The following is a 14,673-nucleotide window of genomic DNA, read 5'->3' as shown; positions in this document are numbered from 1 at the left end:
TAGGTTGAGGAGGTGGTGGGGGAGAGGTGAGGTGAGGTGGGGGGGGGGGGGGGGGGGGGTTGTAGGAAGAGGACAATGTGCCGATGCTAATGCGAGCACGTGTACACAGAGAGAGGCGGGCAGGCTACCTCAGTCACTGCTAGATGTGACATGATAGGAGAGGCGCGATACATGGGGAGTCAACACGGAGTACAAACACACAATAGCTCCCTCCGCTGCTCATACAAAAGGGGGAGGGAGGGAGGGAGGGAGGGAGGTAGGGAGGGGGGGGGGGGTGTATTTGCCGTGTTTGCATTGTTTGGAGCAGCCGTGGCAGTGTGTTCATCTGTCAGATAGAAGGGTCCTTTGAGGCCTGGGGGGAGGTGGGAGGGGGGGGACCGGATGCGAGACTCTGACCTCCGCAGGATAAACATAAGCCTGGACACTCTGCTGCTTCCAACGCTTAGCTGCCACTGTCCCAGAGAGAGGCATCTCTCTCTCTCACTCTCTCTCTCTCTCTCTCTCTCTCTCTCTCTCTCTCTCTCTCTCTCTCTCTCTCTCTCTCTCTCTCTCTCTCTCTCTCTCTCTCTCTCTCTCTCTCTCTCTCTCTCTCTCTCTCTCTCAAAGTTTTATCAGCACACAAAGCAAACGTATACAATTCCCAAGCAGGTGAGAAAATAACTAAAAATTTAAATATGTCAAATGCAAATAGTCTAATACAAAATATCGTTACACATATCTCTCTATGTCTCTCTCCCGCTCTCCCTCTCCCAGTTCATCGTCTCCTATGCTCTCTCTTTAAGGGATCTACAGACACTTCCAACGTGCGGCGCTACAGAAGGTAAGAAAACGCCACAACCCTTAAGCGCTTCTGTGTTGTGTTAGATGTGATACACACAACACAACTCCCAGAGTTCATAAAAACACTACTTACAGACCACATCACCGCTGGTACTGATTTATACTTCATGGAACATACTTATACATAGGCAAACACACACACACACACACACACACACACACACACACACACACACACACACACACACACACACACACACACACACACACACACACACACACACACCGAGTAGATGATCGGAAAATTGCAGCCATGTTCGTTGCTTTTATCTTAAAATGCATTGTGAATTCAAGGGGTGTTTTGAAGTTAATTCAGTTTCAACAGCCATACTGTGAACGTGTCTGTGAACAGTAACAGTAGTATTGTAATTTCCATAAATAAGAGAGGAACAAAGAGAACAAAAGGTGTTTCTTCAGTCAGTTCTATTTCTTGATCGTTTGGAAACGCCTCATTGCACTGGTGATATGCAAGTAAAGCACCGATATGGGAACCAGATACATATATATTCATAAATAAATATTGGATATGCACATGCTAAATCCAGGGCAAGATAAATCGATTTTACACCTACCACCACACTGTATTATCACTAACAACACAATGAGAGAAAGACAGGCACACACACACTGCACCTCACCTCGCCCCTCACACACATGCGCTGCTGTAATCTCGTAACATCTTCTCCTTCCTTTTCTCTCACCTTCCCCTCACCTTCCCCTCTCCGGAATCATCATTTCCAGGCACCATATTGTGATATTGTCACCAGTTGGAAAATGAAAATTTTAAATTGCAACAAAGGGACGAGCAAAAATGTTCTCTGCTGGAATATAAAACAGTGCTGTTCACACATCCTTTCCAGGGGCGGATAAACGGCGAATTCAGAGGACAGACTTGGTTGACTCTCTGACACCGTTGCCTGTAAGTGGTTAATGGAAAAAACCGAGGCCAAACCACAACTAGGAATTTGCATAAATCCATTGAACTACACATTATGGAATCAAATACTGATGAAACAACACTGGTTGCAAATAGATGTTGCGTTTCTCAGTGTGTGTGTGATTGCCCATGTGTATGTGTAAATATGTGAGCTTTTGTATGTGTGGGTGTCAGGGTCAGGGATGATTGGGGGCTAGGGCAATTCGCTCCTCGAAAATATATAATTGCATTTGAAATTGGGATGAAGCTAGCAAAGTGTGCATATTGTGAGTGAGTGTGTGTGTGTGTGTGTGTGTGTGTGTGTGTGTGTGTGTGTGTGTGTGTGTGTGTGTGTGTGTGTGTGTGTGTGTGTGTGTGTGTGTGTGTGTGTGTGCATCCATGTAAATGTGTTTGTGTGTGTGTGTGTGTGTGCACGTGTGTGTTTACATGAATGCATCCATGTACCGTGTGTGTGTGTGTGTGTGTGTGTGTGTGTGTGTGTGTGTGTGTGTGTGTGTGTGTGTGTGTGTGTGTGTGTGTGTTTACATGAATGCATCCATGTACATCTTTTTGTGGGATGTGTGTGTGTGTTTGTTAACATGAATGCAACCACGCATTTCTGTGTTTGTGTGTTGACATGAATGCATCCTTGAACCTGTATATATGTGTGTGTGTGTGTGTTTGTTTCTGTGTGTGTGTGTTTAGATTAACCCTCCCATTTGTGTTTGCGGGGTAAACACTTGTAGGCTGGCGTCTTCGTGACGAGGCTGTGTCTGTGAATGCATAAAGCAGACCCGTCTGTCACTGCCGCAGCGAGCGCTCAGAGATCAACACACAAACCCCCCCCCCATCCGTCTCCCCTGACGGCTCCCGCCGCACGGGGGGGGGGGGGGGGGGGGCTCCTGTCTGTACGTCAATCAGCCCGTCCGTCTCTTTACGTGTGCTGAAATGTGTACCGAGTGATTTGCCTCCAGCATCCTAAACAGGTCAAGGACCAAACCGCTGCTCCACCATCAACAGCACCCTGCTCCTCCATCAACAGCATCCACCCCACCAGCACACCCGCGCCCTACTCCACCCCGCCACCCCTCTCCGTGGGGGTGAGGAGAGGAGCCTGTGCCCCCCCCCCCCCCCCCCCCCCAGCCGCCCCCTACTCCACCCGCCTCGCCCCGTGGTGAGGAGCGGAGCCTGTGCTCCAGCAGCCGCCGACTAACTGGGACAACAAAAGGTAAGAGCCTCAGCGTATTAATAGAGGCATGCGGTGAACCCCCCCGCCCCGGCTGCTCCTCGGCTGACCTCCTTTTGTCAGAATGGAGACGCATGCGGAAAAAAAATGGGAAATATGTTATTTTTTGACATAATTGAAGCACAGCGCTTCGCTGGAACAGCGAAGCGCTGTGCTTCAATTATGTCAAAAAAGAACATATTTCCCTTTTTTTTCTTTTATTTTTTTACTGCTTTAGAGATTATTATCTTGTTTTATTTGAGGTACGTTTGGAGGCTGTTGTGTTCCCTCAAAGCGTCTGAACACACAGCGGGAGCAAAGTCGCAGCCGCACGACGGTCACTCGCTTGACCCTCTGATTGGCTAACCGGTGGTGCGCAGTCTCGTTTTCTTTTCTGTTCTTCTTTTTTATCCCGATCAAGCACAACGAAAAGAAGGGTCTGGAAGAGTGCCAGCCCTGAGATCTTTGACGTGATTCTAGGAGGCACGAGGGGCCTTAATTGGCCCGTCTTCCAGATACTGCTCCAAGTATGTTGGCACCCTTCCTGCTTCCGTCTCCATGCGACAGCAGAGAGCACTCACTTCAATGAACCAAGTAAAAAAAAAAAAAAAGGAAAACTCAAATCGATGACCTGACTAATCAGATTGTAGGACCTAATATTTGCTCTTACTCTTAATGCTAAATACTATAATAATGAATTAAGAATTAAATTATTGTAATTATGTACTTGTAGTAATTGCAGTTGTAACAGGGATGCAAATCCCGACTATGCTAATAAGAGACATAACAGACTGCTGTATGTTTGTCATAGACCTATCAAGCACGTTACAAAAAAATAAAAATATGGATCCCCTCTCGCATTCCTTTCATTGTTTTAAAAAAAAAAAAGTCAAACGACGCAATCAACTTTTGGCTTGACATTTCCCCCTGTGGTGTGACATGCAGATGCGTTCACTTTGGCTCTAATTACACCCTGTGAACTTAAAGCAGCAGTCCCTGGCCCCTCCACCACAGACCCGCCCACCCGGCACGGGAGCTGTTTGGGATTCCAGCCCCATTGCCTCCCCGGTGCCACGTTCAATCCCCTCTATTTACCGCGCGCACGCCCAGATGTATTCATTGCGGCTGGTGTTTTCGCAGTTCCATGAGACGCTCCGTCTACGAGTCAACACTTTAATTAGTATTGTGTTTTGGGACAACAACAGCTTCTTCTTCTCATTTCCTCTTCAACGAGCCCCCTCTGGGCCCCCAATTACAGCATCCTCGGAAGTTGGGGCGCATGTCACATTCGCTCGCTGTGTTGGTGGGCTGGGGGGGGGGGGTCAAATGAACGCCAAGCGAGGCACCGAGAGCCATGAAGATGTTGCATTAGGAACGGATACTGTCGTTATGTATGTTTTTAAGATATTTTCTTTTAAGCGACTTTTGTCGTTATGAGCAGCTAGGGGTTCGACATCTTGTTAAAGGACACCGAGAGGTTCGGCTTTGGACACCGGCGATCAAACCCGGGACCTTTTCGGCTGGGAGACGGAAATCTAGGCACTAGTCCGTACTGTCATTTATAGATGCATCCGTATAACGTTTGACTTCTGTTAAACCAACGTTACTAAAATAGAACGTATCTAACTAGCATATATACCCACAAGCGATTGGTTTTACCGCAAGGCGTGTGTAATACAATATCTAATATTTATGAACGTAAAGTGCTGACACGTCAAACTCAAAGTATATTCAGTGAGTCATTTTTTGTCTCCTTATGCTATACTCTTGTTTTGTGGGAGATAGTGTATATTTGGGGAAACTGTTCAGAGCTGCATGTTATTCTGGATTAACAGCTAGCCCGATGCAGTTGCCGTATTTGAACATACAGCAGGTGTAACTCACATACATCGTGGTGCTGCGTACCTGTCGGCGAACCCCAAAACGTACCCATCATGCAACGCTGCGAGGTCAAAAACCAATGCATACTTAAACCACCGCAATACGCGTCTCTAAGGGATGCTTCAGTTGCCGAGCCGTCTTCATACAGTCACACCGTGTGTACCTACAGTACATAATGTTCAAACCCCCCCCCCCGCTGACATCGCTGTGTATCTTCCAATTAACACCTAATCGTCAGGATCTGGTGCGTACGGAGTGGGGGACACCTCGAGGCGTGTGACAGACGACTCACAGGTGAGAGGAAGCCAGCTCCCATCCGCTCCAGATAAAAAAGTCGGGAGGCCCCACCGGCGAGAGATAAAAAAGGATGCGAGATGACATGCCCAACAAGGCGTGGCCGACGAGGTCGACGGTGGGGGCCCCGGGGTCTGAAGAACCGCCTCCTCCCGAACGCAGCGTGGCCCGATAGGAGCGGAGGAGATCAGTCACGATAGCACCGGTGTGGAATGGAGCCGTGTGCTCTCTGCGTATAGGTTATGGCCTACGCTGTAGGAAGTAGGCCTATGGGACACATAGGAAGCGTCGCTAAAATGGATTGTTTAATGCATTTCATTCGTCATAGCGGATGTGATTGTGTGTGTTCCGTCTGTGTGAAACAAACCCAACCAAAAGAGACCTATGCAATGTCTCTTAAACAAACCCTTTTAAATCGTTCTTCTGTATATTTACATTACCTTGGCTACAAAACAATATATCTCTCTAATGTTACAGTACAGCCTATAAAACTAAATAATTGTGTCTGACACACATAAGGGCAGATTAGAGGTTTAACCGTGTGTTACGATCCGTTCTTTCATCACATTATAACATTAGGAAGGTTGTTAGTGTCATCGTTACCATAGGCTATGATTTAAAACTAAAGGCATTAATTGTTGTGTGTGTTGTGACATGCCATGCCATATTTAAAAAGGTTAACGACGTCGTTGCCAGCATTGCTATATCCTCATCCGAATGTGTTGTTGCTGTGTATTCGAAAAACCAGGAAAACGTGCGAGCAATCTAAAAACTATAATAAAAAAAAACAAACATATTTATTGTGTATGCGTATGTGCTTGGCAATAGTTTCTAAGAACATCTTTAGTGTAGGGAAAGGGATATATCGTTGTTTTTCTTTCTACTGACGAATGTACTTATTGTAAGTCGCAATGGTTAAAAACATCTTCTAAAGGCCCTAAATGTAAATGTAATAATATAAAAGCACACAACACCATAGGCTGTCATCTTCAAGTAGAGGGGGGGGGGGGTCCTAGTGAGGTTCCGCCCGATTGTTCTATGTGCGTACCATCGCAGCACTTGTAGTCTAATTGTAGTCGTGTTAATTCCTGTCAGAAGCGATCCTTCGCTCTGCCCGCACCCTCATTTACTCAGAGGAAGTCCGGGAAAAGTTCATTCCCCCCTGAGGCTCAAAACATGGTTCATGTATGATGTGCCTTAAAATTAAAATTTAGATCACACTAGTAAATAGTCGTGGTCATTCAATGGCTGATAAAAATAATATCCGGTGACCACCGACGTCGCTCCCGTTGACCGATATATTTGACTTTTCAAACATTCGCGATTATTTTACCTTTGAATCATTCACTGTCGTTCAAAGGTCAAGGTGTAAATGCAGAAAAAAATGCATTAACAATGATACAATTGAAATGACTTTACTTGGTAAAGTCCATGAGTCGCTCTGGGCTGTCCACCGTAGGATTACACTTCAGTCGGGACCATTCCAGTATCTATTAGCATTCGCTGTACTTCTATCCAGACATGCTAAAGTGGATATGAATGAGTACCCTCAAAAAGGATTCTCTCTCTCTCGCTCTCCCTCCCTCCCTCACCCACGTCCTCTCCCTCCCTCTCTCCCTCCCATCCTCTCTCTCCCTCTCTCCCTCCCTCCCTCCCTCCCATCCTCTCTCTCCCTCCCTCCCTCCCATCCCCTCTCTCCCTCTCCCTCCCTCCATCTCCTATCTTGGGGGCACGACAAGCCGCTGAAAGCTAGGCCAAGCGTTCAGCACACGCAGAGGCCCAAATATATCCAGAGCCATAGATTTGTTCCACTGACTTGCATCAAAAGAGGAAGAAGAGGGGCAAATTAGGGTCAGACGGCGCATTACTTCCACGTGACGAAGGGTTGTTTACCCCGGCATCTCGGAGCCCCCCTAGCCCTAATGTTGGACTGGGTGTCCTGTTGTATTGATTGAAGCCAAACTAAGTGGTCTTATCCTCGCACGACAGGCTGTAGGGGAATGGGACGAGTTGCCCAAACGCCGGCATGACTGCACTGTTGGTGTGTGTGTGATTGTGTCTATATGTGTGCGCTTGTATCAAGTCTCTCACATGAGTGTGTGTGTGTGTGTGTGTGTGTGTGTGTGTGTGTGTGTGTGTGTGTGTGTGTGTGTGTGTGTGTGTGTTTGTGTCTCTTACACGGATATGTGTGTATGCATGTGTGTGTGTCTCTCACAGACATGTTCGTGTGCGTGTGTGTGTGTCTTTCAAGGATATGTGTGTGTGTGTAAGTGCTTCTATTTCGCAGACGTGTGTGTGTGTATGTGTTTGGTGTTTGAGCGTCTGCTTGTGTGTGCGTCTCTCTCTCATTGACATGCAATCTTCTGTGTGTGAGTGTGTGATCGTGTGAAAGAGTAGGGGTGGGATTGAATTGGGTAGGAGACGAGGAGACAGAAGGACGAAAGAAATTTAAATAAAGTAACTGAGTTTGGAAAAGAAAACGGTCAACTTTGTGTTGATGAAGAAATGCTGCATCACAATCAACACAATTATTTCCGAACCAACTCTGAAATGCTAAAATGTCAAACCAATAAATGGAACAAATGAAAATTTCCTAATTCTTAATTATTTTTTTTCCAACTGACATGCTTAGCATCCCCAAGATAAGTGCAATGCATTTTCAACACTAATAAGGGCTCTCTCACCAATTACGTCTAGTCTATTCTGTTGGTGTGCGTTTTCGACATGCATAATACATGCAAATTCGGCCTCGAAAGTAAACATCTCCAAATAATTGTCCATTAAAAAGTAACCGCTTAATGGAACGGCGAGAACTAAAAACATCCACATTCCCTTTAGGACTTTAAGGTGAACATGAGACTAATGCTAACACAAAGCAATTTAAAATGGTTTGTTTCAGGTTAGGTTGGCTCTGAAAAAAACGCCCTGGTTGTTTGGCCCCTTTGGGCCCCTGCGGTCTGTCCTGTGGTTCCCGACGCTTTGTCTCTTATCTGTTCCACTCCTCTCTTATTAAACTATGTCCACAGCGCTTCATAACTCGCTGGAGGCTGTGTGACCGACGATCGCAAGTGCACAAAGACCATGTCGGGCTGAGCGCCGCTGCCTCCGAGACTCAGGCAATAAAGTGATCCTGAGGGACAAGGGGTCCTGCTCTTTGGCCCCCCCCCCCCCACCCTGGACGGAAACAACAGCCAGCCAGACGCAATATTCACTGTTGATACAATATTGACATGGCTCTAATAGGACCTGGCTCCCAGACAGAATGGGAGAGGCAACGAGCCGTTGCCGGGATCGCGTGGGGCACTGACCAGGACCGGGGGGGGGGGGGCCCTGGGGGGTCCGTCCTCCTCCACGACCCACTTTGGCACAGCAGCAAGCAGCGGCGGCGTCCTGTTTTGTCTGCGAGCATTAACCCTTTAGACCCTCCACCGCCCCAGCCGCCCCCACGGGAGAACTTAAACCCCAGCCCGAATCTGATGAGTGGGGCGGACCGAGACGCACGCACGCTCGCCGTGCACCGCTCTACGCACACGCACACGCACGCACACGCACGTCTGCGGTGGAGCGCACGGAACCAGCACGGCATGTGGGCTTGTTATCGTGATGTTTGTTCGATACTGCAGAGAGCCTGCTTAGTGCAGTGGAGACGTATTAATATGAAACCGAAAATAGAAAAGAGACTCACTGGCAAAAGTGATCTGAGTTCAGTGCAGAAACACATGATGGCTATAAAAACATAAGTACAGTCCATAGTGCCCATCTGGTCTCTGCAAGCTGTCGTCTCCCTCTCTGAAACTAATGACATTCAAAGCCTACTGCACAAACATACACTCATGCCCGCTGTTCCCATACCGGTTATATAATATCTACTGGAAACTAGAAATGTGGTTTCTCGAAGATGAATCTCGTGTTGTTTCCTCTTACTGTTAACTCATCAATTGATACTTTACTGCTGAATTGAACCAGATTCAAGGTTTGCATATATTAAGGAAAAGCCGCATTGTTATGACAAACTCTCAACTAGTGTTCTCAATCGGAGGGGATGTGGAACACGGGGAGGACAAGAGCACACACAAAGCACACACAACCCACCACGCCTGCTGGAATCAGCTCAGCCGCTCACCGGAGGCCGTGAACGTTTTGTCAGGTGAATGGGACGAGGACGACTCAGAGACTCAACATAACTACTGTGAGACGCTGATGAAAACATCGCAACTGCCAAAGCTGCCAACGAACGTGAGTATTAAAGTTTACTGTTCAACCACCGCACTCTTCCTCTCTCCACTGCCATTCTAAAATAATTGCGTAATGGTGTTTGCCTGGCTTTCAAAAAGAATCCTGTCTGGTAACCAAGGCTGAGGCGTTGCTAGGCAGGCAAGAACGTGGTGACTGCTGCCCACTGATTGGTATCTGACTTCCTGGCCGATTTCAAACCATCCCATTTCCGTTGATTCCGAGTTAATTCCAGACATATGTATGGTAATCATCCTTGACCATCTGGTAGTTGGGTTTTTTCAATCACAATGACACACGTGTTGTAATAGATGAAAATCTCCATAGGGCTCACAAGCAATTGCTCTAATAAATTGAACAATTTACTAGTTTGGCTTCAACCAAACCAAAACCTGTCAACACTACACGCTTGCTGAAATAAGAATGCTATATCACATGCGCCAAACTCCTGACGATGATTCAAATGAATGATGGATGAAATGCTTCTCATCAGCATTCCAGGGCAACAATGTGATGGCACTATCTGTTCTATGGGCGGGTGACTGACAGCCTCCCAGTGTGTACGCCACTATGGGAGATGGAGTTCATACTACATCTGAGAAGTAATAAAAGGAGGGAGAGAGACAGAAAGATATAGAGAGGGATAGAGAGAGAGAGAGCAGGGGAGAGAGGGGGAGAGAGAGATTGAGAGGCAGAGGGAGATGAGGAGGTATAGAAACAGAGCGTGATAGAGAGAGAGAGAGAGAGAGAGAGAGAGAGAGAGAGAGAGAGAGAGAGAGAGAGAGAGAGAGAGAGAGAGAGAGAGAGAGAGAGAGAGCAAGGGAAAGAGATATAGGGAGAGAGAGAGTGAAACAGAATGAGGGAGGGAGAGAGATTGAGAGCATGAGCGAAAGCGGGAGAGAGACCGAGAGAGAGAGCGAGAGCGAGAGAGAGAGCGAGAGAGCGAGCGAGGGACAGACCTCAACTCCGTTACCTCCTCTGAGACGGTGGGACATGTACACTGCTGTCGCCTGCGTTCCTGCTCATGCAAATACATCCTACAAATGTGATGTATTCTACTTGAAGATGTCCCCTTCTTCTGCTCCTCACTCCATTCCCAGGAGCTCCAATCAGGGCCAGCGGTGGGCAAACATCTCCTGGTTTGCCCTCCTTGTTCCTACGAGGGCGTTCCGCAAGCACCGCTTGGGTTGTCTGCCGTCACTGGTATACCAACATGAATGATGGAGAGGTCATGTTTATGTGTGTGTGTGTGTGTGTGTTATTGTTGCACGTTGATGAATATGAATGATAAAAACAACGCAAACACACAAACTACACTCTACAGCTAAAGGGTCTTATGCATATTGCATGCACAGGGTGTCATGCATGTACGCTGTGCACTCATGTTTATGTCCATGTGCTGCGGCTCATCTCCTGTCGCATTAAGCACGCCCCTCGCGCACGCTGCCTGCGTACGACAAGGAAGAGAAAGCAAGGCCTCCTCTCTCCCCCCCCCCCCCCCCTCTATCTTAATGCACCTGGTGCGGTTCAGAAGGAGCCCGCCGTCGGTAATGTATTCCTCGACACCTCCGACCTTTCTCTGTGTTTCTGTATTCCGCTGATCCAAGCGCAGAGCGGGTGACTGTATGAAGTCGGGGTGGGGGGGGCGTGGGAGTTAGGGGGGAGATGGGGGGGGGGGGGGGGGGGGGGGGGGTTGGAGATGAGGGGTGGCGTAAGGTTGGAGCGGGAGGACACCATTACGTCCCGCGTTCACTCCCCGCCGACAGAAGAATCCTTTCAGCGTTATCGTCGCCGGCTCGGATATATATATATATTTGGGGGTGGCTGGGAAGACGGCGGGTTCGAATCTATTAACACCATCTCTTGAAGGAAAGGGGGGGGGGGCGAGGGTCTGGCCGTTCTGGCCGCGGTGTTCCTCGGAATGCATTAACATTTAGCGGAACGCCGTCTCCGCCGCCGCCTTTCGTGCCGTCTCATCTCCCAGTGCCCACTCCTTCTGTTTCTCCTCCGCTCTTTACTTCATACCCAAGCCCCCCCTCCCCCCAATCCCCCCCAACCCCCCCAATCCCCCCAATCCCCCCCACCCCCCCACGGTGTGCTGTGGCCCGCCGAATATAATAATGACCGGAGCGATCCCCCTGTGCATATTTTACATGAGGAACTAGCCTGCTTTGCCCAGGTGCTTCGGATATTACCCCAGTTCTATCAGTGGCCGTATTAACATTAATGAGGGTCCAAAGCAGCCCGGCTCGGCCCAGGCCTAAGCCTTTAAGAGAGATTAATAAAGCAGAACTTTTCTAATGTTGCATTAAGTAAAACTAAATGAGTGCGTGCATGTGTTTGTGCCAGTCCGTGCGTGCGTTCCAGTCTGTGTGTGCGTTCCAGTCTGTGTGTGTGTGTGTGTGTGTGTGTGTGCAGTGGGGGAGTATGTGTGTTTTCCTGTGCATTGCACTGAACGTCCACATTCAGTTTGCGAGATTAGATTTCCCTTTATGTGCACAGCTCCCCCTAGTGGTAGGTTTTAGATAATACCCTGTTCCCCCTTTGATGCCAACACTATTAGTCATCCAACGCCAACGCAAAAGGGGATTAGAACAGAAGCAAGTAGTAAGTCTGTGAGCACAATTAAGGACGGCTCCAGTAGAGCCTCTGTCCGTAGATAGCAGATGGCCCACGTCCTTATTGTTTCAATGAAACAATATTGAATAAAACAGTCGGTCTTCTGCTAATAGAGGAGAAGCCCCCGTAGGGAAGCAACAGACATGATGACCACAGGGTAGACGCGCTGTAGAACTCACAGGAAGGTTCCTGTCCGCTTCAAACCCAAAGACTTCCTCACTGCCAACCCGCAGTGGTAACCACAGAGCTACTCCACTCAGTCATAGGAGTGGACCGAAAGGGCCCCGGTTTCACTGCAGGTACGACGTGCAACCGACGCCGGGTGGGCTATTGCTACCCATAGTGCATCGGGAACGGACACGCCCACTTGAAATGTCACAGGTGTCACTCGTCATTACAGTGTGAATACTTGTCACGACGAAACCGCCTCATACCTGGTGCCCAAGCAGGGGCCCCTTAAGAACGCCCAGCGTGTTTCGTACGGGTCCCAAACCGTACTGGCGCCGAGACAAACAACAACAACAACAACAACAACACATTGTGAGGCTTGAGCAAAGGCGGTCGATCCAAACGCTCAACATTGGCACTCGTCCAACCATCCCTTGGCTGACACACGCATCATCACACAGCGGACCTGTTGTAGGTCGAGTGACCGAAAGGGGGGGGGGGCTTACCATCGTTGCAGAGCGGTCCGCCGAACGACGTCATGCTGCAGTCGCAGCTGAAGCCCTCCCACTGCTGGAGACACACCCCCTGGTTGGCACAGGAGTCCTCCTGGCAGGTGGTACTGGGGCCTGGGCAGCCACAAACACACACAAACACACACACACACACACACACACACATACAAACGCACACACACACAAACACACAGAGACAGACAGACGAGCGAGGAGTTAGCCAAGTGATACAGTAGGAGGCTGATAAAGCCTTGCCTGGACCCGTTTACAGTCAGACATTTGAATTCGGTTCAATTGCAGCAGCTGGCATTGTTTCGGCGTGTTTGTTTGTTTGTGGTTTGACAGGATGCTGAAATCAAATGGCCCACACAGGACAGATTAAATCAAAAAGCACAACAGTGTTGCAACACAGGATAGTGAAAGCTTAGAGTGACGGGAACACACACCTACACACACACTGATAAAGTGAATGACTATGTATAAGTGGCCATACAGACACCTAAAAACATAAAAATAGGAACCAAAGTATATTTGAAACTGTTACATTGCCACAATTGAGAACGAACCACAATTAATGGAAGTGAGCTCTATTTATCTTTCTTATGCTAAATACACGCCGACAAGTACCCACTACAATAGGACCAAACACGGCATTAAAATGTGCTTGAACGCCTCTTTTCATGTCGGGTTTAAACGATGCAGTGCGACGTCCCCTCGGTCCACTTTCAAGTTTTGCATTGTTCCGCTGTGCTTCGAGGCCTCCACTCCCTTTAAAGTGGCCCCGGCGAAAACAGGGCTCCGTACTCGGCCCCTCATTATGCCGTCCCCAGCTGTGAGGGGGCCCCGCATTAGTATGGGACAACGGACGCCCCCTCCCCGGAGCCCCGCGCACACGACACGCGTGCTCGCACTGCCCGCTGCGTCCAAAGTCAGGCGGCGCTCCGGCATCATGTCTTCAGCGGTCCGTTTGGTTTAGTTTCCCGTCACACTGTCAATGGGTCCATCCGTCAGGCCGACGCTCCATTTGTCAGTGTGTCAGTCGGGGCAGCGCCGGCAGAGGGGTTTGTAACTGAACTAGTGCGGCGCAGTGGTGTCCGTGTTTCTGTCTGGGCTCTCGTACTGAACGCCCCCGGAGTCAGGGAGGAATGTCAGTTGGAATGCAGCCAAGGGTTTAGCACGCGGGCGGCTGTTGTGGTTTATTATATTTATTTGTTTGGTTTTGGGATTTCTTCATGAAAAATGAATGAAGGGAGAATGTTTGGTATGTTTGGTGACGCTCGGTTTATATTCGATTTAACGGAACTGATTTATTTCCCCTTATGTCGCAAACATTTGGCATCGATTTTACAATTAACCATGGCACGATTGGCATGTGCTCAGATAGTTATTGTTGGTCTTGGTACAGCGATTGCTACAAAACGTATCAGGGGGTGTAATAAGGGGTGCCAATAGAGCGTACAATGACACCAATTTCACTTTTATCAGATTCTCCTATTTAGTTTAGGATTGGTTAAAGATGGAACATAACTTCAAATATTTAAAATAAAAAATAAAAAAAAAGATAGCAGAATAACGCATGGCACATATGGCACAATCTCACCTTTTCTCCATTTACAATCCAAAGAAACACAAGCAATTACTGCAACGCACATATTTCATCATGCAAAACTATCAACCATCAAAAAACAAACTGTGAATATGTGATCTCAGTATACATCAAGTGAGGGGACTGTGCTACCAGCATACACAGAGTGGGGGATGGTTGGGAGGGGAGCCCAAAGGCGCTGATACAAGATGATGAAGTGATCCTTGTATTCCTAGGGCCGCCCCTGTCCCCTCTGACGGGGGAGTGAGTGAGTGGGTGGCACGCTGAATAGTCATTTAGCTCAAGGAGACGTGGTCGGGAGTGAGGGAAGACAAAGTGGACGCACTGTAGATGCAACAGGGGGGAAGGAGGAGAGGAGAGAGGGGGGGAGGAGGGGGGA

At 48.5% G+C, this 14,673-nt stretch overlaps 1 protein-coding gene across 23 annotated transcripts in view; it reads right to left on the bottom strand.

Annotated features, from left to right (window-relative positions):
• Positions 1-14,673, bottom strand: part of LOC115559596 (neurexin-1a) — a 225,967-nt gene that overhangs the window by 102,499 nt on the left and 108,795 nt on the right. For all 23 annotated transcript variants that reach the window (XM_030378515.1, XM_030378516.1, XM_030378533.1 and 20 more), the window contains one exon: positions 12,683-12,802. In XM_030378515.1, coding sequence (XP_030234375.1) covers positions 12,683-12,802 — 120 coding nt within the window. The remainder of the gene's footprint in view (positions 1-12,682; positions 12,803-14,673) is intronic.

This window comes from Gadus morhua, chromosome 15 (genome assembly GCF_902167405.1).
Source record: "Gadus morhua chromosome 15, gadMor3.0, whole genome shotgun sequence".
Lineage (NCBI taxonomy): Eukaryota > Metazoa > Chordata > Actinopteri > Gadiformes > Gadidae > Gadus > Gadus morhua.
Note: the sequence above shows the minus strand (reverse complement) of the source record. Positions and strands in the feature narration are given on the sequence as shown.